The sequence below is a fragment of the Myodes glareolus genome, chromosome 16 (genome assembly GCF_982192425.1).
Source record: "Myodes glareolus chromosome 16, mMyoGla1.1, whole genome shotgun sequence".
Classification (NCBI taxonomy): domain Eukaryota; kingdom Metazoa; phylum Chordata; class Mammalia; order Rodentia; family Cricetidae; genus Myodes; species Myodes glareolus.
Window position 1 is genome coordinate 57760573 of NC_142041.1, and position 26918 is coordinate 57787490.

Consider the following 26918-nt stretch of genomic DNA (forward strand, 5'->3'; position numbering starts at 1 on the left):
AGATGAATCTGCTGCTGCTGGCTGGCTCTAGACTGAATTTGGATTTAGGATTTTGAGACTCCATATATTTCCATGACTGTACTTCCCTGTCATTATCTGGTTTTCCTTAACCTCTTCTTCGGGCCCATAGGATATTAAGGATAGGGAAGTCATTTTAAGGACAGAACTCTCAGACTCCCAAAGGACTTAACAGTGATTATCACTGCACACAGTCGTGGTTTGCCACATGAGTGCTCCTGCTGGCTCCAGGACTTCCACATATATCTCCTTCAGAATATCTCTGTCTTCATTTCTGATCTTTTCCTTTCATTCCGAGTCACCGATGTAAGATGACATGGGTTTGGTTGAGCACAGGTTTGTTTGCTGGAAGCTTTTCCTGTGACTATGGCATGAACTGGAGGGAGATGCTCGAAAACAAGTAGGAGAAACTGTGAACAAACAAGGGGAAGTGAAAAGGCAGTCGTTCCCTTTCTGTGCACTTGGTTAAGAAAACCATTTGCTCAGTGAACTCCTGTGCCCAGAGCAGCCAGGCTCCTCGCAGTTTATGAATTTGCTCTTCTTCTGCATCTGGCAGCTTCCCTGGAAGAAGCGGTGGTGGATGACTGTCTTCAGGCCATCCCGACATTGCCCTGTTCATCATTGCTCATGTAAAAAGACTGTGTGGAGCTTTTTCAGGGAAGGGCACTCGGCTGTTGGGAAACAGAAGGCAGACATCAACGTACTGTGACTGATAACAACAATTCCAACTCATTCAAGAAAAGAGGGAACAGAAAAATTTTGTGGTCAGTCAATCATGAGCATACTAAAATAAATCTTCTCTGGTCTAGCAGCCTGAGGAGTTAGAGAATAGCAACCCACACGGCAGAAGCACAGAGCAAGAAAGGGCCTGGGGGTCATGTGACCTCCAAAGGCATATCCTAGGAACTGATGTTCTCTACACCCTACCTTCTAAAGATTCCCAAAAGAGCTTCCATCAGTCTGGGATGCAGCACTCAGCCCAAGAGCATTTGGGGAATAGTTTGCATTCACACCTTTCATCCTGTTTCATTCCCTCCTGTGATAAATGTGTGGATTTGATAACATGAAATATAAAATGGAAATCATGAGAAAACTGTAGAGGCAGATTGTGTAACAACCGGTGACTCATATTATCACATGAATTTAGTGTCAGTGGCAAATGACAAAGATGATGGATAAACAGACCTGCACTTCAAGTTTACACTGTAGTTTGGAAGCTGGTGTGAAAAAAACATAACTTTTACACCTTTTAGAATATGATGTAAGAGCTGTGAGGGTGTAGGGAACTTCTAACTTCATAACAGAAAATGCATCATAGCTGTGTCTAGACAATACAAAGACGAAGATGAAGGAAGAGCAGAGTGCGTCACCAGGATGGATGCTCTCAGATGCGAAGGCAGATGCTCGGAGTAGGAGCTTAAGGAAGAGCAAATTTTGAATTGTTGATGCACAAAGGATCAGACAAGATGGAAATCGGAAGTCTAGCTGGAGACAGCTATGGGAGTAGAGGACTGGTGCACACCAGAGCCTGGGAGAGCCACATTCCAACAGTCTGTGCTGCAGTGATCCCACTGGAGCTATGTGGCGGATAGAACTGGTGGACAGAGCGGAAGGGCGCCTGAAATAAAGTAGTAACCATTAGATGGGAGCGAAGAATGTAAAAGATAATGTCTTTTATATAAAATGAGAACTTCCTGTGACCAAGGCTTCCTGATTATAACGAAGGTTGGAATAGGGACAAAGAAAATGTACTTAGTTTGTTCTATTTTAGGTTTTCTTCATAAGAAAGGTGATTGCTTTCTCGCTCTGTCCCAAATAAGAGTTCAGGAGAGTTTGAGGGTAATGTAGCATTACACTTCAAACTCTACTCCCAGATACCGTGAGACTATGGGCAGAGTCAGTCACGGTCCTGTTTCCGGAAACCAAGTGCACATCTCAGGTGGCAATTTCGGGTGAAGGTGAAGTTATAAGTAATAGGATAGGAGTTACAGATGCATAGATAAAGCAACACACAGAGAATGCACACACATACTTGAGAACTGTACGGTAAAATGATCTGATGGAGGCAAAAGAAAATTAATCCTTAGAGATGTTGAATGAAAACCAGAATGTATTTATGGAATCAAGGAGGAAAGGATCCAGTGTTAAATAAAGTCTGTAATAAAAAGATAGAAATACCCATGTTGTATGTACAGTTGGCTCCGTACTGTGCTCATGGTGGTGGCATTCTCACCAGTGGGTAGTTGGAAACTACATAGTCTCTCTGTGTGCTTTTATCTGAATATAGTATGAGAGGCATTCATCCCTGTTCTCATTAGCTGTCTGGGAGTGAGGGAAAGTTTCTCGTTTTCTACTCTGTTATTTCCTCTTTCAGAGTTCACCTGATAAGGGAACTTACAGGAGGCAGCGTCTGCTGCAGCTCACAGTTTTGGAGTGTTCAGTCTGTTGTTGCTAGGGTCCATGCACTTGTAGAATGTCATGACGGTGGGAATGTATGGTAGAAAACAACTTTCATTTCAAGACTCACAGGAGCAGAGAGCACGGAAGGAACTGGGACCTATATAACCTTCAAAGGTGCCTCCTAGTGACAATATCTCTAGACCCCACCTTCTAAATATTTTACCACTTCTCTAAAGAGTTCCCGCCAGTCCAGGATTAAGTACTCAGCCCATGAGTCTTTGGGAGACGTTTTGTATTCAAACTATAACGTTCAGTCTGGTTTTCTCCTCCTGTGGGAAACATATGTGGATTTGATGGCATGAAATACAGAAACTCAATTTTTACAATAGAAAAGTTCTTGGTGCGATTGGATAATAATGAGCTACGATGATACTTTTCCAAACATAATTTTAAGAGAAGAGTAAGAGCAGAAGTCAGCATGTGGTAGATGGAAGGGTGGGTAGAAGACGGGGGCGGGGAGGATTAAGTCATGTGCCTTCCTATAAAAAGTATTCATGGAAAGAGAGAATGCTAGCCATGATGATGCTTGCTTATAACCCCAGCATTTAGAAGATGAAGGTAGGAGGCCCAGATGGTCAAGGTCAACTTTAGTCATATATTGATTTTGAGGCCAGTCTCCTGAGCTACATGAGACCCTGATTTTCTTTGTTTGTTTTGTTTAAAAAGTGAAGATCTGAGAGACGGTAGTATTTAGTAGACCATAATGGGTGTTGTTTGAAGTTCGGGGCCACTTCAGTTTGGGTTCCTTTAGGGTGTGTGCGTGTGTGTGTGTGTGTGTGTGTGTGTGTGTGTGAGAGAGAGAGAGAGAGAGAGAGAGAGAGAGAGAGAGAGAGAGAGAGACAGAGAGACAGAGAGACAGAGAGACAGAGAGACAGAGAGAGCTTCCAACCATTCACTAGTTAGAATGCCACCACAATGCGCAAAGGATGCACACTGCAGAGACAACCACACATATAATGTGTGTATTTCTACCTTTTTCTCACAGACTTTCATGCTGGATAGATAAGCTTTATAGTTTTATAAATGGTTTATAAAAACAAAAATACTTATTATTTAGTCTGTTACAAATTAGCCAATCAAAAATGAATCCCTCAGTTCTGCTGGGTGTGATGGCACATGTCTGCAACTATAGGACATAGAAGACTCAAGCAGAATGGCTGTAAGTCCAAGACCAGTCTCAGCTACAATGAGACCCTGTCTCAAAACACAGAAAAGCAAGCAAGCAAACAAACAGGAATGATCTGCCATAAAAGAGGTTCAAGAGTGTTTACCAGGTGATTTGGTATTTTTTTTATTGCAGGTGTCTGCTTTGTGGTTATCTATTACAGTAAATGGTTTAGATTCATTAATTCTAAAAATGAGCTCAGATTTGTAGATATCAAGCTCCCTGGTGAAGTTTGGTTTAATACTGATCCCCAGTCTCTATAAGCTTTAATACTGATCCCCAGTCTCTATAAGCTTTAATACTGATCCCCAGTCTCTATAAGCTTTAATACTGATCCCCAGTCTCTATAAGCTTTAATACTGATCCCCAGTCTCTATAAGCTTTAATACTGATCCCCAGTCTCTATAGGCTTTAATACTGATCCCCAGTCTCTATAAGCATTAAAGGCCTTATGGAAAGCCCAGCAGTTACAACCCCTTCTTAGAGAAGAGCTGTGGATGTTCTCCTAGGTCCTGGAGTGAGTGTCTGACTGTTCATACACAAGGCTAGAGCTTCCTGCTTCCATTGAGAAGTGTTTCATTAAAATTCATGCAACTACTTTTAATCAGTGTAAGCTTTGATTAAAAATGAAATGAGTAACTCCCTAGGAATTTTGACACTGAAAACAGAAAGTTAAGCAAATTATATCTAATTGAATAATACTTACTAGACTAATTCGTTAGGCAAAGTCAAAATATGTAAATGTTAAGACTATCTGATAATCAATATTTTTGTTAAGTATGATCGTCAGACTAAACACTGTTAGTATTAGTTACGTGAGATAGGTCTTTCTTTCAAACAAGTTTCCCAATTAGGTAGATTGAGTTTATGATGAATCTCATTGCTCCTTCAACTGAAGTATGTCTTCCCTTTCTTCTGCTCTGCTGAACATGTCCCAACCCTGGAAAATAGGGAAAGCAGTTCTTGGTGCCAGCCACGACTAGAGCATCCTGTACCCTGCAGCAGGCGCTTCTTTCTTTCTTTCTTTCTTTCTTTCTTTCTTTCTTTCTTTCTTTCTTTCTTTCTTTCTTTCTTTCTTCCTTCCTTCCTTCTTTCCTGTCCTGTCCCGTCCCGTCCCGTCCCGTCCCGTCCCGTCCCGTCCCGTCCCGTCCCGTCCCTTCCCTTCCCTTCCCTTCCCTTCCCTTCCCTTCCCTTCCCTTCCCTTCCCTTCCCTTCCCTTCCCTTCCCTTCCCCTTCCTTCCTTCCTTCCTTCCTTCCTTCCTTCCTTCCTTCCTTCTTTCTTTCTTTCTTTCTTTCTTTCTTTCTTTCTTTCTTTCTCTCTTTCTTTCTGACTTGCCAGTAGTAATTATCTGTGTTATAGATAAGCTGGGTATGTGATGTACTATTGCAGTCTTTATGAATGATGGGTTCACGGATCTGAGGTGTAGAAGAAATTCAAAGATTAACTGATCGTTTTCTAAAAATTGGATCAGAAAACTATTTCTTCAGGTTCAAGGCATCTGAACAGCAAGTTAAAAAGACCAAGAGAATCAGAAATCCCAAGCAATTGAACTTTGGGTCATTTAACTCAAGATAGCTAAGCGTTGTGACTTTGAAGGAGAATTTTACTTTATAGCATTTCCCTGCCCTATCTCATCTATGGAAACTTGGTCTTTCAAATATTGATATTCAAGGTGTTCCATCTTCATTTTGAATTAATACGAGAAAGAGACTTTTCTATAGAACCGTATTACATGTAAAAACAGCATGTAAGATGTATTTATCTTCTATAATCTGGAATTATGCATGTTAGGTGTGGTTTAGATCATATTATTGTCCATGTGGAATGCCAGAGTTCTTTTATTTGCTTTAAATTTGAATTATTTATAGTAACAATTTGTAATTCTATGTATCTTTAAAAGACCAAGCATTCACAAAGGTATGATGCTTGTTAGACCTATATAAATATTTATAATTGCCCAGGAAGCTGTGAGATGTCCAATCTGTCATCTACTCCCGATGGCGACACCTTCTCCACTGAGGCACCCAGCTCCCGCTTACACTCCTTCACAGTACAGTGTCTTTGAATCAAGGTTATGCCTCAGTCACCACCCGTATCCCTAAACCTGTAGCTAGACTGTCTTTTAGTGCAGTGATGAATTATTTTATTTTATGCTCACGAATGAAGTTTTTGTTGCAAGTATCCATGTGTACTAGTTTTTGCCCAATACCCACAAAGGCCAGAAAAGGACAGCTTATCCTCTGGAAAGGAAATCACAGACAGTCGTGAAACACTATATGGATGCTGGGGACCAAACTCAGTTCTTTGCAAAAGCAGCTGGTGTTGTTCATTAGCTATTATTGTTGATGAGCTTTATTTTCAGCTCCAACAAATAAATTATTATTCACCAAGTGTATGTGTGTGTGTATGTATGTGTGCATGTGCATGCATATGTGTGTGTGTTTGTGTGTGTGTATGCGCATGTGTGTGCATGTATTCCCAAGTGTTTTGAGGCTGAAGTCAACATCAGTTGCTTTTCTGAATGGCTTTCTATTTGGTTTGTGAGATAAGGTCTCTCATTGAATTTGGATTTCATCCATTCGGCTTGATTGGCTGGCCAGGAAGCCTCAGAATCCTCCTCACTCGGCTTTGCCAGTACTGAGATTGTAGGTGTGCAGAGCCATGTCTAGGTTTTCACATAGGTGCTAATGCTCCAATCTCAGGTCTTCATACTTGGGTGGCAAACATTTTATCAATGGAGCTACCTCCTGAGCCTCACCAACAATTTTTTATCCAAAAGGTTGTTACAGAACTTTTCTATACAGAATGCATTCTCAGATCTGTTGGATTTCTAGTTTATCTACAAGAACAGCGCCCATTGCTGAGATAGAGCGGACATTGTTCTGTCTTGTGCATAACTGACTCACTGGCTGATGTAGGTCTTAGTGAACTGATAGAGCAGCCTGTCTCCCTTCTGCAGGTCATCTGTGTCTGTGTCGGAGGAAAGACTGAGCACTGTGAGACTCCTGTTCAGGTTTCTTTCCTTGCAACTTCTTCTGATTCTCCCACGTGGCATAGAAGCTTCTGGCTTGTCTTTCAGGCTCTACTGAACTTGAGATTCAAATCCCATTCTGACATTTTTCTTTTCCCTTGCACTTTAGGTTTTTTCTATTTCCTAATCCTTCTTCCTCAGACTTGACACCCGTTCATTTCTGCTATCTGTCTCAAACCTGAGGTGTGGCCACATCTTCTCCTGTACCTAGACAAGGAGACTTTTCCTAGCCCTAACATGATACACGATCATAACCTGAAAAAAAAATATCCAGGAAGGATGATATTGAAATGTCAACAGGAAGTGATCCTGTAGAAAAATGTATTAGTGTGAGTTAGTTGAAAAGACTTATAATCAGTGAAAACAGAGTTCAGCAAGGAGCCCTGGGATTTAAGAAAGGACCTTCACCAGGAGAATTCCTGGGAAGGACACAAAAAGGGTAGAAAAACAGTATTTCAAGAAAAAATTAGTTGGAGGAGGTGACAGGCATCTCAATGGTTGTCTTGCAAGTTGGGTGTGACTCTGAGGACCTGCAAGAAGCATCTGCTTACCCTGTGCTTTCCTTCTTTCATTTGTGAGGCTCCAGCAGCTCCTGGTTGCCATCCTTGACTTTAATGTTCAATTTGCTTTCATAAATAGGAAGAAAAAAATCTTATTATTGTAAAAAATTAATGAAAAGGAATGAAATTAAATAAGTGATGCACTAGATTTGTGACTAGATTTTTTTAATTTGTAGCATGAGGTTATCAAAGATTGTTTCTAAAATTGTCTTGTAAATCTCTTTTGAATCCCAGGTATTGCAATTTCAGATGAACTTGATAAGGTAAGTCGAGCTCTGTATCTAATGACCAAATATAGAACTGATGTTTAAATCTAGATCTAAATTACTTTTTTCTGAAATATAAAGCATGCTCCAATATAGTTTATTTGGTGTTAATATTTTAGTACTTAATGAAAAATATTGCCATAAATATTTATCATCTACAGAATTTGCTTAGACTAACTAGAATCATCAAATCATTGTATGAAAAGGAAAAACTCATAATACTATGAATATTATTAGAATTTGGTCACATCTAGATGATGATTATGATGACGATAATAATGATAATGATAGTCACCATGTTGATGATGGTAATTGTGATGATGGTGATGATGTTGGTGATGGTGATGGTGATAACCATGGTGATGGTGGTGATGTTGATGATGGTAATGAGTGATGGTAGTCATGGCGATGGTAATGGTGACAGTGGTGATGTTGGTAGTAACCACAGTGAGGGTGGCAATAGTGACAATGACAACCATGATGATAATTAGATGGTAGGAACTTGACATTTTTTTCTCCATGCCCTTCTTCATTAGCAATTGTTAACTTCATTTAACTTTCCAAGATGCCAAGATGATGTGACGATGGGCTGAACTGTGGCGATCCTTGTCAGGGTGGTGAAAGCAGTATGGACAGGAATACACATATCAAACACATATTTCAGCAGTGACCCCTGCTGAACTCTTCCCTGGCTTTGTTCCACCTCCTCTTCCGTGCTCTGAGTGGTGGTGGTATTGCTGGACCTTTTCTGCTGCTATCAGGAACCTCTCCTTAAACTTAAATGACTTTGGCTCTCAGTGGGTGATTGTGAGCTGCCTTAGGTGAACTCAGGTGCCTCCCACAGCATATCCTTCCCCACACACTTTCTTCCCAGTGCTGGGCTGGGGAGGAGGGTGGCTGGAGTCTGATTCTCAAATCTGCATGACAATGCTTGCTTTTTGTCGGTTTGCCTAATCTGTATATGAAAACGTCATGGAAATTTATTACCTTCATTTCTATTGAGGAAGACAGCAACAATTGTCAGAGGTAACTTACGTCTTTGAAAAGATAGTTATGTCAGTGAACAAAAACTTGATGCCACTCATATTTGAAATTCAAGGGTTGGATTTTCAAGGAGACCTGAGTTCTGTGCCAGCCAACTAGTACATCTGAGTAGCGAGCCTGTCCCACAGCACCCCCTTGTGGCTGTAAAGCTCATAAACCTGAATTTTCCTGACCAAAAAATATCAAGCACCTGTAAAGACAATACTTCTTTTTTCAATGTTGGAGTAGTTCCTTTTCTAGAGGGAGGACTTTTAATATAATCATTAAAATTTCTCCTTTCCATCCCTCAAATCCCTTTCCATCCCCACTCCGTGGCCTCTTTTTTCTATAATGTCATTTTATGTATGTATGTATATGTATAAATATATATATTCTAAAATATAACCTCTTCAGTCTGTATGATGTTACTTGTATGCCTTCTAGGACTGACAGCCAATCACTGTGCGCTGTGCTTTTTCTTCAGCGTAATAATAAACACACACACAGCCTTTTACCTTCAATCCCACAACCTTGATGTTCCACTAGAGATACATTTTTGTCTCTTTGTAAAATACTCAGTTTTACTATCCCATGCCAAGCAGCCATCATTTTCTCTCCATTATCTTCTCTGTGACCTTTAAAGTTCGTGGATTCTGAGAAGCGATTTTTCCAGAGAACCACGTGAATTCCGTCACTCTCTACTCTCCAGCTGCTTCCCTTCCCTTCCTGTGTGGATGACTGGATTTCAGTGGTGCTGGAACATCGTAGCAGCGCAAATCCATCACTCTGCTCTTCTGTACTGTGGAAACTGATATCAGCTCAGTCCTTCTATCAGCATCTCTGACTGCGGGTGCTAGGACGTGCTAGGTTGGGGTTGCCCAGTGACCCCAGAGATCCTTTCTACCCAAAGCCCTTAATTTCTTCTCCCCTGTTCTTCTTGTCATGTACTGTAATTTGCTTATAAGTTTTAAGGGTTAGAAACTAGACGTCATTGAGAAGTCATTATCCTGCCCCCACAGCCATTCTTTGAGTACAGATGGCAGGTCTGTCTGCCTGCTTTCCTATTTGATTAATATATAATTTATTGAGTAAAAAACTTTCCAAGTCTCTTGATTGCTATTTAACCCTTACAATGCCACATGGTAGATAGAAGTGTCTGGGATGGCCCTCAGTTATGCTTGGCTGAAAATAATTTCTGAGAAGTTGCTTCTCTTCAGGAGTGCTCTATGCGATCTGAATACATTTCTATCTGTCTGTTTGTCCTTATACTGGGTCTCACTTGGCAGAGGATGGCTTTGAACTCACTGCCTTAAGCTGTGTATGACCTTGCTCCTCCCACATCCTGTGATCCTACTGCTTGGAATACAGATATGCATCACTGAGACTAATTTGTGTGTTCCGGGACCATACCCAGGCTTCCTTCATGCCATCAAACACTCTAACAACTAAGCTGTAGGCTTTCTAGCGTCTCTCTTTCCATACATCCCTCAGTTTTTTATACAGGCTGCTCCCATACCTTGGCAGATCCCTTCAGTTGACTGCTTTCTCAGTGTCTGATGTTAGGACACTCTACTTAAGACAAGGCAGAATCCTGCTGGAAGTTTTTCTTGGAACTTCTGCTACCTGACAAAATTAAGACAATATTTCTAAGACTAGAATTAAGCTTCCATCTTATGCCTCACACCTGTGCTTCAGACTTAATTTTCCTTTTTGCTAGTCAGGTACTGTGATGGACACAGCAAGGCCTGGGGTAGCAAGGCAGCAAGGCAACACTTGTCAGTGGTTTTATATGTTTTCACATCTTTGACCATCCTTCTAATTCCAGCCATCCTAGGTCACCTTGAAGACTTGATTGTTTCTTAGAGGACACAGTGACTTCATGAAAATGGCCCTTCTTGTCGGACACCCTGGTATTTGTGTTTTGTCATCAGAAAAGAGACCTGGTATTGTGGGGACTTCCACATATCATCCTTAAATTGATTCTTGAAGACTTTCATTTCGTAAATATGTACCCCATCCTGCCCTGTCAGGGATTATTTATAGAAGCTGGTTCATTGTCCCTCGTCTAGATGGTGACCTCATGTAAAAGGTGACATGAATTTCCCCAGAAAATAGTTTCATATGCATATCTAAAATATCAAAAATGCAAAATATTTCAAAATATGTATGAGGGATCATTTCAAAGAGAGTAAAACACAGACCCCCTCATACAAGTGTGGTGTCTCGTTTCTGTGCTTTCACACTGCACAGGATGCTGTGTGATTCGGGGTCACCACCACTCATAGGATCAAAGTAAAAGGACAGATTGAGGGAAGAGCCCCCTCCTCAGACCTAAGGGATCATCTTTCATCTCCTTGGTTGTATTATGCATTCAAACATAGTCTCAAAAATAACCTTACACTTCTGTATAACAAAGGACACAGTCATGGAGGTGAAAGGGTGGTGCTTGTGGTGCGGGAGAAAACTTAAGAAATGACACCGCTGGACAGAGGATGCCCAGTAACATAGAACAAACAACTGTGTTAAAGCCAGGCAAGTGATGTGAATTGATGCAGAATGTCCCTGGCCACCGGAAAACTGCAAGGCAAAGTCATGGCAGTGCGCCACTGCCATGCAAAGCACCGGAGTCGTAGCCACGACAGGATAACACGCAAACAGAAAGCAGCAAGTGTTGAGTGTTGGTACGGACGTGGAGAATGTGGGGCTGTGTGCATCACTGTTGGTGGGCATATGACATACAGTGCCTTCAGTAATTACAAGTAAAATTACCATATGCCAGAGTTTGGGTGGGAATATAAAACCAAACAGCCACTATGGAAAACAGATGGGCAGTTCTTCAAGTGGTTGAAAATCAGCTCACCATATGCTGTGGTTTTAACATTGTGTCCTCTGAAAATTCACACTGAAACTTCATACTCACAGTGTTAAACCTCATAGTATTAAGCGACAAAGATTTTCAAGTGACTGGGTCATGAGGTGCCAATCACTGGCATTAGTTTCCTGTGGAGAATTTGGGGATCCTGCTTGGCCATTCCTCTGTCCTCTCCCATGTGGAGACAGGGTACTCTGTCTGTAATGCTGGAGCAAATTTCACCATCATACAACAGAGAATGGGACTTTATAGGAGATGTTGGGAAGTTTGATCTCCGAGACCCAGACTCTAGAGTGGTGAGAAATAAATTTCTATTATTTGCAAGTTACATAGTTTAAGATATTTTACTATACAAGTAGATAGGGGTTAAGATGGTGTGTGATAAAAAAAAAACACCTATAAATACACATCCAAAAGAAGTAAAGCAAGATCTGTGAGAGGCACTTCCATATCCTGTTCCCAGTGGCACTGTTCACCAGGACGTGAGAGCTACACAAATGCTCACCAGTGGGGAAGTAGATACACACAGTGGCACTTTAGTCAGCCAGCGAAAGAATGACTTTCTGTGACGTGTATAGCGTCATTGAACTTTGAGGCACTCGTGCTAAGGGAAATAAGCCAGGCACAGAAGACAAGTGTTATATTGATTGCCCTGTGTGTATTTGGCGTCCCCATGTCTAGAAACATGTCAGTTTCTAGTACATGGCATGTCTAGTACAGGGCATGTCTAGTACAATGGCAGGTGTCAAGGACTAGGTTCTGGGGAGATGGGGCGCTCCTGAACGAGTATAGACTTTGCTTGGCAGTATAAAAAAGCTGTTCACAAACTTAGCTTATATAGAGATGGGCATCACAATAATGACCGTATTCAACACAATTGAATGGTGCCACAAATGTGGCCAAGGTGTTAGCTTCATGTGTTGTCCTAGCTTTTCCACTGCAACATCACTGCCTTCATAACAGTTCTCAGAAAAGTGTGCACAAACCCAGATGTGCCATGAGACATAAGCAACCTTCAGTTAGAATATTTCCACGGGAAATCTTTTGTTTTATTGATTTTGATTGAGCTCTACATTTTTCTCTGCTACCCTCTTTGCCTCTCCCCTCCCCACTTCAATCCTCCCCCAAGGTCCCCATACTCCCCCAATATAATTCAGTTCTTGTCTTTTTCTTCTTCCCATGATGATTAGATCCATGTATGTCTCTCTTAGTGTCCTCATTGTTGTCTAGGTTCTCTGGGATTGTGGTTTGTAAGCTGGCTTTCTTTCCTTTGTGTTTAAAAGCCACCTATGAGTAAGTACATGTGATAATTGCCTTTCTGTGTCTGGGGTACCTCACTCAAAGTAATACTTACTAGCTCCATCCATTTTCCTGCAAAATTCAGGATGTTGTTATTTTTTCTGCTGTGTAGTACTCCATTGTGTAAATGTACCACATTTTCCTTATCCATTCTTCGGTCAAGGGGCATTTAGGTTGTTCCCAGGTTCTGACTATGACAAACGATGATGCTGTGAACATAGTTGAGCACATGTCCTTTTGGCACAGTTGAGCATCCCTTGGATATATACCCCAAAATGGTATTATTGGGTCATGAGGAACATTGTTTCCTAATTTTCTGAGAAATCACCACACTGACATCCAAAGGGGATGTACCAGCTTGCATTCCCACCAGCAATGCAGTAGTGTTCCATTTTCCCCACAACCTCTCCAGCATAAGTTGTCATCAGTATTTTTGATTTTGACCATCCTTACAGGTGTAAGATGGAATCTCAGAGTTGTTTTGATTTGCATTTCTCTGATGGCTAAGGATGTTGAACATTTCCAGCCATTTTAGATTCCTCTATTGAGAGTTCTTTGTTTAAGTCTGTACTCCAGTTTTTTTTTTATTGGATTATTTTCTCTTTTGATGACCAATTTCTTGAGTTCTTTGTGTATTTTGGGGATTAGACCTCTGTCTGATGTGAGGTTAGTGAAGATCTTTTCCCATTCTGTAGGCTGTCATTTTGTCTTGTTGACCAAGTCCTTTGCTTTACAGAAGATTTTCAGTTTCAGGAGGTCCCATTTATTAATTGTTTCTCTTAGTGTCTGGAGTTATATTTATTAAGTGATCTCCTGTGCCCTGCATTCAAGTGTTCGTCCCACTTTCTCTTCTATAAGATTCAGTGTGGCTGGCTTTATGTGGAGGTCTTTGATCCATTTGGTCTTGAGTTTTGTGCATGGTGATAGATATGGATCTATTTTCATTCTTCTACATGTTGATATCCAGTTATGCCAGCACCATTTGTTAAATATGCTTTCTTTTCTTCCATTTGATATTTTTTGCTTCTTTGTCAAAAATCAGGTGTTCGAAGGTGTGTGGATTAAAGTCCGGGTCTTAATAACCCAATGTACCTTATCAGATCACCATGGTTTAAAACTAGAAGTCAACAACAATACTAATTCCAGAAAACCCACAGACACATGGAAATTAAACAGTGCTCACCTGAATCATCAATGGGTCAAGGGTGAAATTAAAGACTTTCTAAAATTCAATGAAAATGACCACACATCATACCCAAATTTATGGGACACAATGAAAGCAATGTTAAGAGGGAAGTTCATAGCACTAAATGCCTACATAAAGAAGCTGGAAAAATCCCACACTAGTGAATTAACAGAACATTTGAAAACTTTCGAACAAAAAGAAGCAAATTCACCTAAGAAAACTAGATGGCAGGAAATAATGAATTGAGAGCTGAAATCAACAAAATAGAAATAAAGGAAACAATACAAAGAATCAATGAGACAAAGAGTTTGTTCTTCGAGAAAATCAACATAATAAACAAACCTCTATCCAAACTAACTAAAAGGCAGAAAGAGAATATCCAAATTAACAAAATCAGAAATGAAAAGGGGAACAGAACAACAGACATGGAGGAAATACAGAGAATCATCAGGTCATATTTCGAAAACCTGTACTCCTCAAAATTGGAAAACTTAAAGGAAATGAACAACTTTCTGGATAAATATCACTTATCAAAATTAAATCAAGACCAGATAAGCAAATTAAACAGACCTATAACTGCTGAAGAAATAGAAACAGTCATCAAAAGTCTCCCAACCAAACAAAGCCCAGGACCAGATGGTTTCAGCTCAGAATTCTACAAGACTTTCAAAGAACTAATACCAATACTGCTCAAATTATTCCACACAATAGAAACAGAAGAAACTTTGCCCAACTCTTTTTATGAGGCTACAATTACCCTGATACCCAAACCACAGAAAGACAATACTTAGAAAGAGAAATACAGACCAATCTCAGTTGTGAACACTGATGCAAAAATACTAAATAAAATACTGGCAAATCGAATCCACTGGGTATCTTAACAGGAAAGTGGAGGATGGGCCTCCCTGTGCTCTCACTCAAGAAAGGGACTTTACTGCGACTGCATGACTTCCAGAAAAGTCATCAGAATTACCACTGTTTTCTACATGCTGAACTTGAATCTCTCATCTATGAATAGCTAAGTAGATGAATAGTCATGATGGAGAACACAATAGATAGTAATGTCCTAGTTAGTGACTGCTACATGCTAGCTGTTTGTTAAGCACTTCACATAGGTTATGCCATGTCACACGGCTCACTTGGTATACACCACAGGAGGTTCTAAATTATCTACTTGTAACATCCCATTTAACATTCTTTAACTATGAGATGCTGTCCATCTTTTGCAGGTGAGAAACTGACACACTAGAGGCTGCATGCCCAGAAGGCTCAGGACTTAGACAAAGAGCAGGGGTGAGGCACTGAGTAGGGGTGGGGCACAAAACAGGAGTGGAATACAGAGCAGGGTTGGGCTAAGGAGCAGGGGTGAGACACAGAGCAGGGGTGGAATACAAGACAGAGGTGGAATACAGAGCAGGGGTTGGGCTAAGGAGCAGGGGTGAGACAGAGAACAGGGGTTGGACCCAGAGCAGGGATGGGGCACAAGCGAGGGTGGGACACAGAGAAGGGACACTTGCAGCAAGTGTGAGGGTGGACCAATCAGCTTATACACATTTACTTTCCGCGTCTCTATGTTTTTCAAAAAACGTTTTCTTTCAGTTCCACAGGGTCTCCAGTTTATACACCCACACAAACACAATTAGCAATTCTCTGGCAATAGCAAGGATACTAGGCATGCATTTTTCAGGGCTAAGAAAACAGATAAGGCTGACAAAGTTGGGCGCCTGTTTTCTTACTTGTGTCCTAGAGGTGGCGTGGCTTTGAAGCACCTGGACATATCAGAAAAGGGTAAATAAAAGAAAGGGCTAGGATTTCTAAGAGGGGGAGAGGGAGTTTGTGTATTAACTACATTTGTGTGGTTAGCTAAGCTTGGCATTTGTAATCGATAAATGTAGAAGACGAGGGAAGGAAAACACAGCATTGCTGTGTAGTCTCTAAGCACTTCCGTCCAGTCATGGCTGGGAACACAGCATTTGTGGTAACTATGGCAACCAGCATAATCAGTGGGAGGAAAGGGGTTGGTGCTTGATTCACATGAGTATTTTCACCAAATGTTAGTTGATTAAATGGAATCTCTTAGCCCTAGAGATAACATCGAAGGTGGCTAGATCAAAGGGAAACCGTGGTACTGTACAATCTGGAACTGGTATTTCCAGCCTCCAGGCCAAGCTTTGTTCCCGCTAACACCCAAGTGAGAAGAATTTCCTTTCTTCTGTTTTTTTTTTTTTTGAGAATTCAAGGTACCCAGTACATATTCTATATATCAAGGTTATACAGACAAATAAAAAGTCAACCAGTGTAACAGTACATGAGGGAGTTATGTCCAATAATTAATTAATACACTGTAGAAGTTTTAGGGATGAATTCCACTATGGGAAGCAGAGTGCTATGGCTTCACAAGGTTTTTAAGGAAATTCAAAAGGCAAATATTCCCAATTCCCTGCAATTTGGGTGTCCTGTGCCGGACTGTGATCCCCGTGGGTTAACTTAGTGATTTTGTCAGCTGTATTCTTGCTGTATAATCCTGTGAACCACAGCAGGGCACAGAGCAGGGGTGGGGCACAGAGCAGGGTGGGACATGAGCAGGGGTGTGGTACAGAGAAGGGTTAGGACATGAACAGGGGTGTGGCACAGAGCAGGGGTGGGGCACAGAACAGGGGTGGAGAACAGAGCAGGGGTGGGACATGAGCAAGGGTGGGGCACAGAGCAGGGGCGGGACACGGACAGAGGTGTGGCACAGAGCAGGGGTGGGACACAGAGCGGGGGTGGGACATGAACAGGGGTGTGGCACAGAGCAGGGATGGGGCATGAGCAGGGGTGGGACATGAGCAGGGGTGGGGCACAGAGCAGGGGTGGGGCACAGAGCAGGGGTGGGACATGAACAGAGGTGTGGCACAGAGCAGGGGTGGGACATGAACAGAGGTGTGGCACAGAGCAGGGGTGGGGCACAGAGCAGGGGTGGGACATGAACAGGGGTGGGGCACAGAGCAGGGGTGGGACATGAACAGAGGTGGGACATGAGAAGGGATGAGGCACAGAGCAGGGTAGGATAGAGAGCAGGGGTGGGACATGAGCAGAGGTAAGACACAGAGCAGAACACTTTCTTCTAGAGTTTTTTTATTTTTATTCTAATTAATTAATTAATTTATTATGTATACAATGGTCTGCCTGCATGTGTCCCTGCAGGCAGAAGTTGGCACCAGATCTTGTTACAGGTGGTTGTGAGCCACCATATGGTTGCTGGGATTTGAACTTATGGACCTCTGGAAGAACAGTCAATGCACTTAATCAGTGAGCCATCTCTCCAGCCCCAATGATAACAATTATATCATGCTTTTGAGATCTGAATTCGTATCAGTGTAAGAGATGCGATTTGGGGGTATCTTAAAGTTTTATCTCCCTTGGTTTCGCATCCAGAAAGGAAAGTTGAGCTGAAAACTTCAGCATCTCTCCAGGAGCCCACGTAGACAGCCTCTGCAGTGAGCCCAGCCTGTGGCTCCCACTATTCCTTGGGGCAAAGTAATCACCCCAAATTAGTAACTGTCTTAGTAGAAGCTGTTTCCTTGTGCTCACTTTTGTAGACTTAACATTAACTAAGCCTTGATAAATGATCACTAGACACAGAACTATCCAGGGCTTATCGAGTGGTTATTTGTCACATTCAAAGTTCACATTTTGCAACATTTTGTCATTCGTCTAGTGATCAACACATTTTACTTCAGTTATTTTATGGTAGTAATGATTCTCATCTGTATTTATGGAGTGGGAACCGTGAGAGCATTGTGTCCTAACTAGATTTCTATCGCTGTGGAAATATCATGAACGATAGCAACTTCCTGATACCAGCCCATCACTAGGAGAAGACTGGGTGGGAACCTGGAGGCAGGAACTGATGCAGAGGCCATGGAGAAACGGTGCTTACCGATTTGCTCCTCTTGTTCAGCCGACTTTATTATACAACTTAGGGCTACCTCCCCTGGCTGACGCTGCTCATAATGCACTGGGCCCTCCTACACTAATAATCAGCCAAGAAAATGTCCTGCAGTCTTTCTTATAGGTCAACCTGATGGGGGCATTTTGTCAGCTTATGTATCTTCTCCCCAGGGGGTGTTTGCTAATATCAAGTTGACAAAAACAAACAAACTAGCCAGCACACAAGGTGTTTCACAAATAATGTTTTAATGGAGCAAATTAAATATGTATACATTCTAATGGAGATGGGGCTATAGGGAGATCACTCAGTGGTTAAAAAACAAAACAAAACAAAACAAAACAAAAACTTGTACTGCTCTCCAGATCACCATTCATGCCGGTATCCAAAGTCTCTGGCCTACATGGATACCTATTGTCTTGAGTGCATTCCCACAACACATACATATTCAATACGATCTTTAAAAAGTATGTAGGGGGATGAGCACTGTGTTAACTCCTTAAAGCACGATCTTTCACACTCCCAACAGCTCTGATAAGGCTCTGCTGGTATCCATCGTACATAGTTAGGAGTCTGTCAACTTGATGAGATTCACAAACATGGAAATCTCATTGCAAATTCAGATTGGAATATCACTTAACTCCAAAGCCATATATATATATATATTTTTTTTTTACCTACTGTATCGTCCTGCCTTCTTAAAAGCTAACTGTTTCATACTGAATAAGTGGGTAATGGGAATCCAACACTGTCACTAACAGAGTACACCAAAAGCCACTGGAGGGCTTCTGTACAGCATGTGCAGTGTAAGAGAGATATCGTCTTAGAAATACAGATATCTCTTCACCAGATGACTTTCTGCTAATTTCCCCCCCTGGAGGGCAAATTTAGAATTTTGTGACTTATTTTGTCCCTATATGAAGAGAGTTTTCTCAGTGTTCTGGTACAGGGCATACTTCAGTTCTTATGATCCACAGCTAGAGACATGGCTTATTATTTCAGGGTATGGGCTGCTCTTGCAGGAGACCCAGATTTAGTTCCTAGCCACTCACCTAATGCCCTAATGCTGATAACTGCCTGTAACTCCAGGTTCATTGCATCTCATGCTCTCCTCTGGCCTCTGTAGCCACCAGGCACACACATGGTACACAAACATACATGTAAGCACTCATACAAACACATAAGATAAAAGTAAATAAAACTTTAATAAGTAGATAAATTGTTACAATCCTTTGTCCTGCTTCACTTCCATGTTCCAGAATCTCATATCCACTTATACATTATGTGTGTGATATTAGGGGCAGTAAAAAAAATAATAGACTCCTTTATGTGCTATGGTGGTATATGTTTGATTCTTTAACAGATGAATGTAATAATATTAAGGGAAATATTGATGTATATTTTATTACATGTTTTCTAGTATGGTTCTTGCCCATTTTTTCTTGTATCTCAAAAATGAATGAAATAAAGAAACAATTTTCAAAGAAAAAATCAGTTTATATTTAAGTCATAATCAAAGTTTAATTTTATCTAAAGTATAGAAGGACCTCTGGATGTATAATCATGAGGACAAGAGTTCAGAACCCAGTATCCAAGCAACAAGCCATAAACACCCCACAGCTGCCAGTAACTCCAGTCCCAAGGGATCTTATATCCTACTTAGGCTTTTGTCCACACACACACACACATACACATCTTAATAAACAAATTAAACAAACTAAGCTATATAAATTTGTTAAACAAAAGAGCAGGCTGCGTTCCCACCACCTGGCTAGCTTTATCCGAAATAATTACATGGAAGCTGTTTTTTTTTTAAACACTGCCTGGCCCATTACCTCCAGCCTCTTATTGACTAGCTCTCACATATTGATTTAACCCATTTTTAATAAGCTGTATCTCACCATGAGGTTGTGGCTCACTGGGAAAGATTCAGCATGTCTGACCTGGCAGCTTCATGGTGGGCAGCTCTCTGACTCTGCTTCTTTCTCCCAGAATTCAGTTCTGTCTTCCCTGCCTACCTATGTTCTGACCTATCAGGCCAGGCAGTTTTCTTTATTAATTAACCAATGAAAGCAACAGATAGATAGAAGATTCTCCTACATCATAAATTCTACTATAAGTGAAACATATGAGGAACTTGCTGACAGAAAAATATTTTTGTTAGTTCTGTGAAACAATGAATAGTCATGTTACAATATAAATATCAATGCACATCTAACAGACTTACAAAGTTCTCCAAAGTCTGCAAAAATGCTGCTTGAGTCAGGCTCTGGGAAACAGGCACATGAACACATGACTAGTGGGAATATGAAGTGGTCCAAACACAAAGAAGGAAAATGTAGCAATATCTTAAACATTTGGTGTGCAGTTGTTGACTGAGTTGTCCTACTCATGGTGAGTTACTTTTTTATTGCTTTGACAAAACACCTTGCAACTTACAAAGGAAATTATTTCATTAACCTTTTGCTTTCAGAGGGTTAGGGCCCATGACAGAGGAGCAAAGGCAAGGCAGCAGAAACAGACGTGAGCTCACATCTTGATTGAAATCAGGAGCCAGAGAGAGATGGCATACTCAAAATGACACAAGTATTTTGAAGCCAGTGACATGCCTCTTCCAACAAGGCCACACATCCCAATCCTTCCCAAAGAGTTCCACCAACTAGGGACCAAGTATTCAAACATAGGAGTCTATGGGGGCCATTCTCATTCAAATCACCAGCCTATTTAAAGGACAAGCTGGCAACATGTGAAGAGACTTATCCACATGAATATATCCCGTCATATTACTTTAGAAGCTGGAGTGAAAACAGCCACGAATCCATTAAAAGTAGTGCTGAATAAAATTTAGAACATTGATTTAGCACAGGATTACATGACCATAAGAATAAAAGAAAATATAAAGTGATCCCCAGCTGTCTTGTTAAATGAATGAAAAGGCCAAGGAGGTGAAGTGTGCTGACAGCATGCTATCATTCGTTAAGTGCATGTGATGAAAGACTGCATGCACATTTGCTCATTATCAGACCAAAGTGTAGATGCCAAGACCTCTCCTACACTAAGACAGGTGCATACTCACGCACCTGAAGTTATTCTATGTGTTACCTGTAGAATAAGAGAAAGTACATGATGCACATTGATAAGGAGAGGGCAGAGATGCAGTTGATCTACAGGATTTAAAAAACTTTCACCTTAGAACCACTGAGTATTCTGTATAATTTTAAAGCAGCTTTAATACTTGTATCTTATATATTCTTATATTCTAAGGTGAATGAACATAATTGTATTTCAGGTCGTGAATAAAGACACAGAAATTAATTAGACCATGTCTTCAGAGCTAGCCACCATATTTCTTCACATGCAACATGCTCTAAGGACAGACAACACAGCAATGCAGTTTTAGACTGTTTTTAGTGATCCCATTGTTCACAATAGCATTCATGGGACTACAATGGGATTTTCTTCATGTGTTTTCTAATCTACGCCAAAAAACTTATTATATTGGCCTATTAAAGAATTTTAATTTGGGGCATGGGTAAATAAAATACATATATACATACATTTACATAAAATTTCCATAATCTTGATTGTAAGTAGAAGATATATTATGATGAGTTAAATATTGGATGCAATTAGAAAATTGAAAGTCAGCAGACATCACATCAATTGATATAGGTCAATGTGAGCAAAAGATGCTAAAAGTAATGGGTGAAATGTTCGTAATTCCAGAAAATCAATACAGTCTCCAGCTGTCCATTCCAGAAGATACTTACTGATGAAAGAAAAGCCTTAAGTCCAGTTTGGAAAAAATAGAAGACACTGCCTCACACTATCAGTGCCGCTAGTGATGGCTGTCAGTGCCGCCAGTGATGGCTGTCAGTGCCGCCAGTGATGGCTGTCAGTGCCACCAATGAAGGGAAAGCAAGACCAATACCATACGCTTTTTGATGTGGCTAGTATTGCATTAATTTGTTGTTTTTATTCTAAAGAATGAATGACTTGAGTTTGAATACAAGGGGATATCTGAAAAACACTACCTGGAATATTTTCCAAAAATAATTTTAATTCTTAAAATAATGTGGAGGTTACAAGCATCAGAGACACTGAAACCTGTTTAAAAAACAAAAGGAAATTTTAGAAAGGTATGTTTGAATTCTACATACGACCTAGAATTTTCATTTGTATTGATCAATCTTATTCAGTTAATTCAAATAATTAAGTTGGAAATTACCAATTATTAATTATTAGTTTTGAATGTCATGTGGCAGTCATGTTAGAAAATGTTCTATACTTGAAAGTACTTAGGGAAAAAAGCGTCACATCAGAAATGGTTCTAGGAACATTTTGTAATATAAACTGTATGTATTTTATATCCATAAGCATTATACAATATATGTAAATAATAAAGCAATGTGACAGGCAAAATAGCAACTTAATTAACACTGTTGTTAATTAAGTGACACTTGGACAATCCTGATGAGTGGTTGAAAGGGTCTCTTTATGCTTTCTTCTTCCAGGAAGAAGACTTTTTGTTTCTTTTGAGACAGGATCTCAACCATGTAGCACTGGTTGGGCAGCAGCACTGTATGTAGACCAGGATGGCCTCAGACTTAAAGATCTGCCTGCTTCTTCCTGAGTGCTGGTATTAAAAGTATGCGCCACTAATCCTGACAGGGAAGAAGTCTTGAAAAGTGTATTTGTTAGTTTTATCAACTATTCTAACTCAATAGCCATCAGTACCTCTAGTGTAGAGGTTCTAGCCTGTGGATATTTCACATTACCAATAAGTGAAGCACCTCAAAAGAGTGGCTGCTTCCAGGTCTTGGGCAGAGGATATACAAAAGACATTATATTGAGTCTCACTAAGATGGACAAACTTCTAAGGACGACTCCGATTGACTCGGGAGCTAAAGAATTGTCTCCTGCTGGGGAAAGTTAAGAAGCTGGAACATGAGTAAGAATAGTAACTGAGATGCTGTGAGTGCTGCCAGAGCTTACAAAACCCAAATTTTCATCAAAGACTTAATCATCTTTAAGGACATCAGGGATCCACGATTATTGTTTTCAAAGGCCAGCTGGGGCAAAGGGAAAGGATAAAGCTACAAATTGTCTCTTCAGGGTGATCAGCATCTGTTGACAGTATTTCTCCTCCTTATGGAAATATTACAATAAATAAATATACATGGAATTACAAAATCAGACAGTCACAATTTTGTTATTTATGTTGATGAATTAATGGATCTAAACAAAATGCTCAGAACGGCCTGCCGCACTGATGAACAGTGCTTGGCAGGTCATGTGTCCTGTGATGAAGATAGACCCATTCTCTTTGAGCCATATGAGCAGAGAGAAATAGCTTTCCTAAGACCATCTGGAAAAATTTGAAAATAAATATTGACTAGCATTAAGGAATTATTGTTAACTTATGTTCAGTAAGATAATGGAATTTATTTACAACATGCTTTCATCTAGATCTAACTGAAAATCTGCTAAATCACAAGGGAGAAGGAACATCTCAAACCACATTGTAGATTTCAAAAGAGAATAATGTAGCCTGTGTAGTACTCACAGGAAAATCTCACCACTTCAGAGTTTTTGAGCAATAGCAATATTACAAGAAAAAAAATAACTGGAGTAAGAGAATTCTAATTAATAGCAACGTAAAATACTTTTGTAATATATGGAGATTGCTGAGATCCTGCCTTCAACAAACAGATAACCTCCCTAAAACCATCTGGGAGATGTTAAAACTAAATATTGAAGGGTATTAAATGATAATTGTTCACTTATGTTAAATAAGATAATGGAGTCTATTTACAAAACAGCCACTGTGTAATTTGGATACTAGAATATTACATATGAGGCTTTCCGGAAAGGAGAACGTGAAAGGTATGGGAGACAAGGAGGAGGACTGATTGATGAGAAGGTGTGTGAGTATTAAGACACTCATGTCTGTTAGACATGAACTGGTGTGAAAAAGCTCCTGTGTGTTACACATTACTCCTGTGTAATCAGGAGTAAAACGTTTTCTGTTATATGTAAAGGCAGAAAGTAGGGGTAGGGAAGTAGAGGATACACCCAGAAGCTGTTGGGTGTACCATTCGGATGGCTCTCCAGAGCCTAGTGACATGATTGTGCTTTGTCTGTAAGATAAACAGGGAAATGAAGGTTGAGATGGTTAGGTGATTTGATCTGTATCTCCAAACTGGGACTTGATAAACTTGAACTACACATACAGCACAAAGCATGCAGGGCAATTATAGTAAATACCTAAGTCTATACCATATTCCCAAAGAGTAAATCTCTTCCGATACAGGAGAGAGTCCTGTGCAATTGCTTTATGTTGTCCTCAAATGCAATTTTATTCTCTTGCTTTTCTCTCCTTCCTCCCATTATTTTCCCACATCTTTGTTTATTGTTTCTTTTTAAGGGGTCTCTCTATGTAGCTCTGGTGATCCTGGTACTCTATAAATAGACCAGGCTGGCACAAACTCACAGAGAACTATCTCTGCCTCCTGAATGCTGGCATTAAACGTATGAACCACTATGCCAGGCTCCCATACTCCTTTCTAACATATTTTCTGTTTATCTAAGGTTTACAATTTTCATAAATGCTGTTTTATTCTAAACATCTCTTTTTTTCAGTTTTCTCTTTCAAAAAAATCTGGTACTGTGGCCATGGGTGTTTCTATTTCCTTGCCCGTGTAAACAGTGGTATCCCTTCGGCACAGAATTAGAAACAGACTCTTAGGGCAGCATGGCCTGTACCTCCTGTGCCTTTTCGGCTTCACTATATGGGTGGCATTCTTTTATTAATAAGTGTTTGAGTCTGTTTATACTTCTATCAACAGTTCAATATAATACTCTTCTGCACCATCTGCTATCCAACATTATAATAAAAAATTCTCATAGACTTGACTGACATTAGTGCCAGATAGTATTTTTGACTAGTTTTTTTACATGTTTTTTCCCTATGAGTTTATTATACATTATAGATGTTGGCTTCTGTGTGTTACATGTTTCTCATGTACACTCTTTTATTTTAAGCAATGTCATCATGTTCTAAATTGTGTTTACTGTTAACGGAAAAATGACCATTTTCTGAAATATTGACATTTTGCTAAGAAATCCATTCTTACATGGAATCATTAAAACAATAGTCTTAAAAGTTTCCTCTTCAAGTTTTTTTTAAATCACAAATGGGTATTTGATTCACCCAAATTATTATTGTTCAGTGTAACAAAAATTCAAGATGTATTTTGCCCCATATGGAGAAAAACTTTCATAGAATCATTGAGTAGGCCACATCTGGACCCTCTGCTTGGTTCCATTGGCCTCTCTGCCAGTTTCCTGTTACCAGAGTGGGTTTAACTCAGCGCGTGCTTTACTTAGGTGTGTGTGGGAGAATTGGCATCTTCACATTTCTGAGTCACCCATGAACATTCTCTATATCAATTTAGCTGACATTTGATCAGCTTGTAGGAAAGCCATTTGCTAACTTTACATTTATTTCTGAAATTTCTTGGGTTTTCCATACAAAACAAACATATATGAATGAGGACGGTTTTATTTCTCTGTTTCCATTTCATGATAGGGCTGGTGTGGGGATAACCTTATTACTATTCCCAGTAGGGAAAAGGTAAAATGAGGTGTATCACACTAAAAAGCCCACAATGGGGTGTGAGCTCTTTAACAGAGCCCAGGTGGTGAGAACTGGATTCCATGGTAGTCCCAACCTACTGTTGATGGTTCTTGTTTTCACCATGTAGGAGTTCTTTTCTTATCAACCTTAGGAGATGGCAGAAAAAGATGTCAGTGAGCAACTCTCTCTACTTGCTCCCTGACTGAACAAAACTGGGTCTACAATTTACACCCTAAAAAAGCTCAGTCTCCTTTGTTCCAAACAGTCTATCTATGCCAAATAGATGGCTCCGCATATCTTATTCCTTGTCCTTCCTTGTGCCATATTTATATCTGCAAATCTTTCATGGTTGTTCTTTGTTATTGATATAATGACCAGTACTCCATTAGGTGTTTTGAGACATCACCTTTAATGAACATTGTTTTAATTTGCAAAGATTTCTAATAAAGGGACTGCTAGTCATATCCTTGGCATTTCTTTACCCTCTGGCTTCGTTTATATGAGAAGACCTAAGTTTAACATTTGGTGAAAACTTCAATTCATATAAGACCTTCGCACATCTGGAAAAATTAGTGGTGATAAACTTGGCCACATTCAACATTTTCTTGGAATTTATCTTACAAATTGATCGGTTATTTTCTCTGCCCATCTTCCGGAAACAATTTGCAAGGAATTACCATAAACTGATGGTGATTACCATATTTTCTCTAAAGATTTCCATTCTCAATTTTGGAAGTCTATTAGATATAATTTCTGTCTTGTAAGGTCATAGTTTCACCAAACATTTGAACACCATGTAACACTGGTGTCCATTTTCTCAGCTTCTTATAATTTTCTTACCATTTCAAAGTCTCCACCTGCTACTATATAGTCCAATATCAATTAAGGTAATCTTTTATTTAATAATGCTACCTCTCAGTTGACAGTAGGTAACAATTTTACCATAACTTGGTGGATTAATAACATATTTATCTCCCTTGCTTCTTTGGGATTAAGCGGAGTTGTTCTGGCTTCTAAATGGAATTGCTCCAAGGATTATTATTGAACTCTTTCATGTGTCTGGAGGGTGGCTCATGTGCCTGTCAAGTTCTATAGGGTGGGTTTGCCTGAGGTGAGTCAGAGCTGGTTACATATCTCCTAAGAACCTGGAGAGGCTATCATTGGGAAGTCTTTCTCATGGAGATAGCAGACATGCAGGAGAACAAATGTGACAGGGAAGGTCTCTGGAGGGCAAGGCTCACTTGTATCTGATATAATCTTTTCTGTCCTCACCATTAGTCTAAACAAATCATAGGTGGAAGAAGATATATTTTACCCAAAAATATTTTATATTTTGAGATTCTCAAAAGTCACATGATAAGAATTTTGGATATAGGGAGACTAAAGACTGGGGTTATTCAAACTGGTCTCCCACACTAACGACCCTTAAAGTCTAAGGTTGCCGGTTTCATAGCAGCTTTTGAAGGG

General features: G+C 40.2%; 1 protein-coding gene across 5 annotated transcripts in view; it reads left to right on the plus strand.

Moving 5' to 3' along the window:
* Positions 1–26918, plus strand: part of C16H8orf34 (chromosome 16 C8orf34 homolog) — a 384304-nt gene that overhangs the window by 123617 nt on the left and 233769 nt on the right. For all 5 annotated transcript variants that reach the window (XM_087897228.1, XM_087897227.1, XM_048420471.3 and 2 more), the window contains one exon: positions 7470–7498. In XM_087897228.1, coding sequence (XP_087753354.1) covers positions 7470–7498 — 29 coding nt within the window. The remainder of the gene's footprint in view (positions 1–7469; positions 7499–26918) is intronic.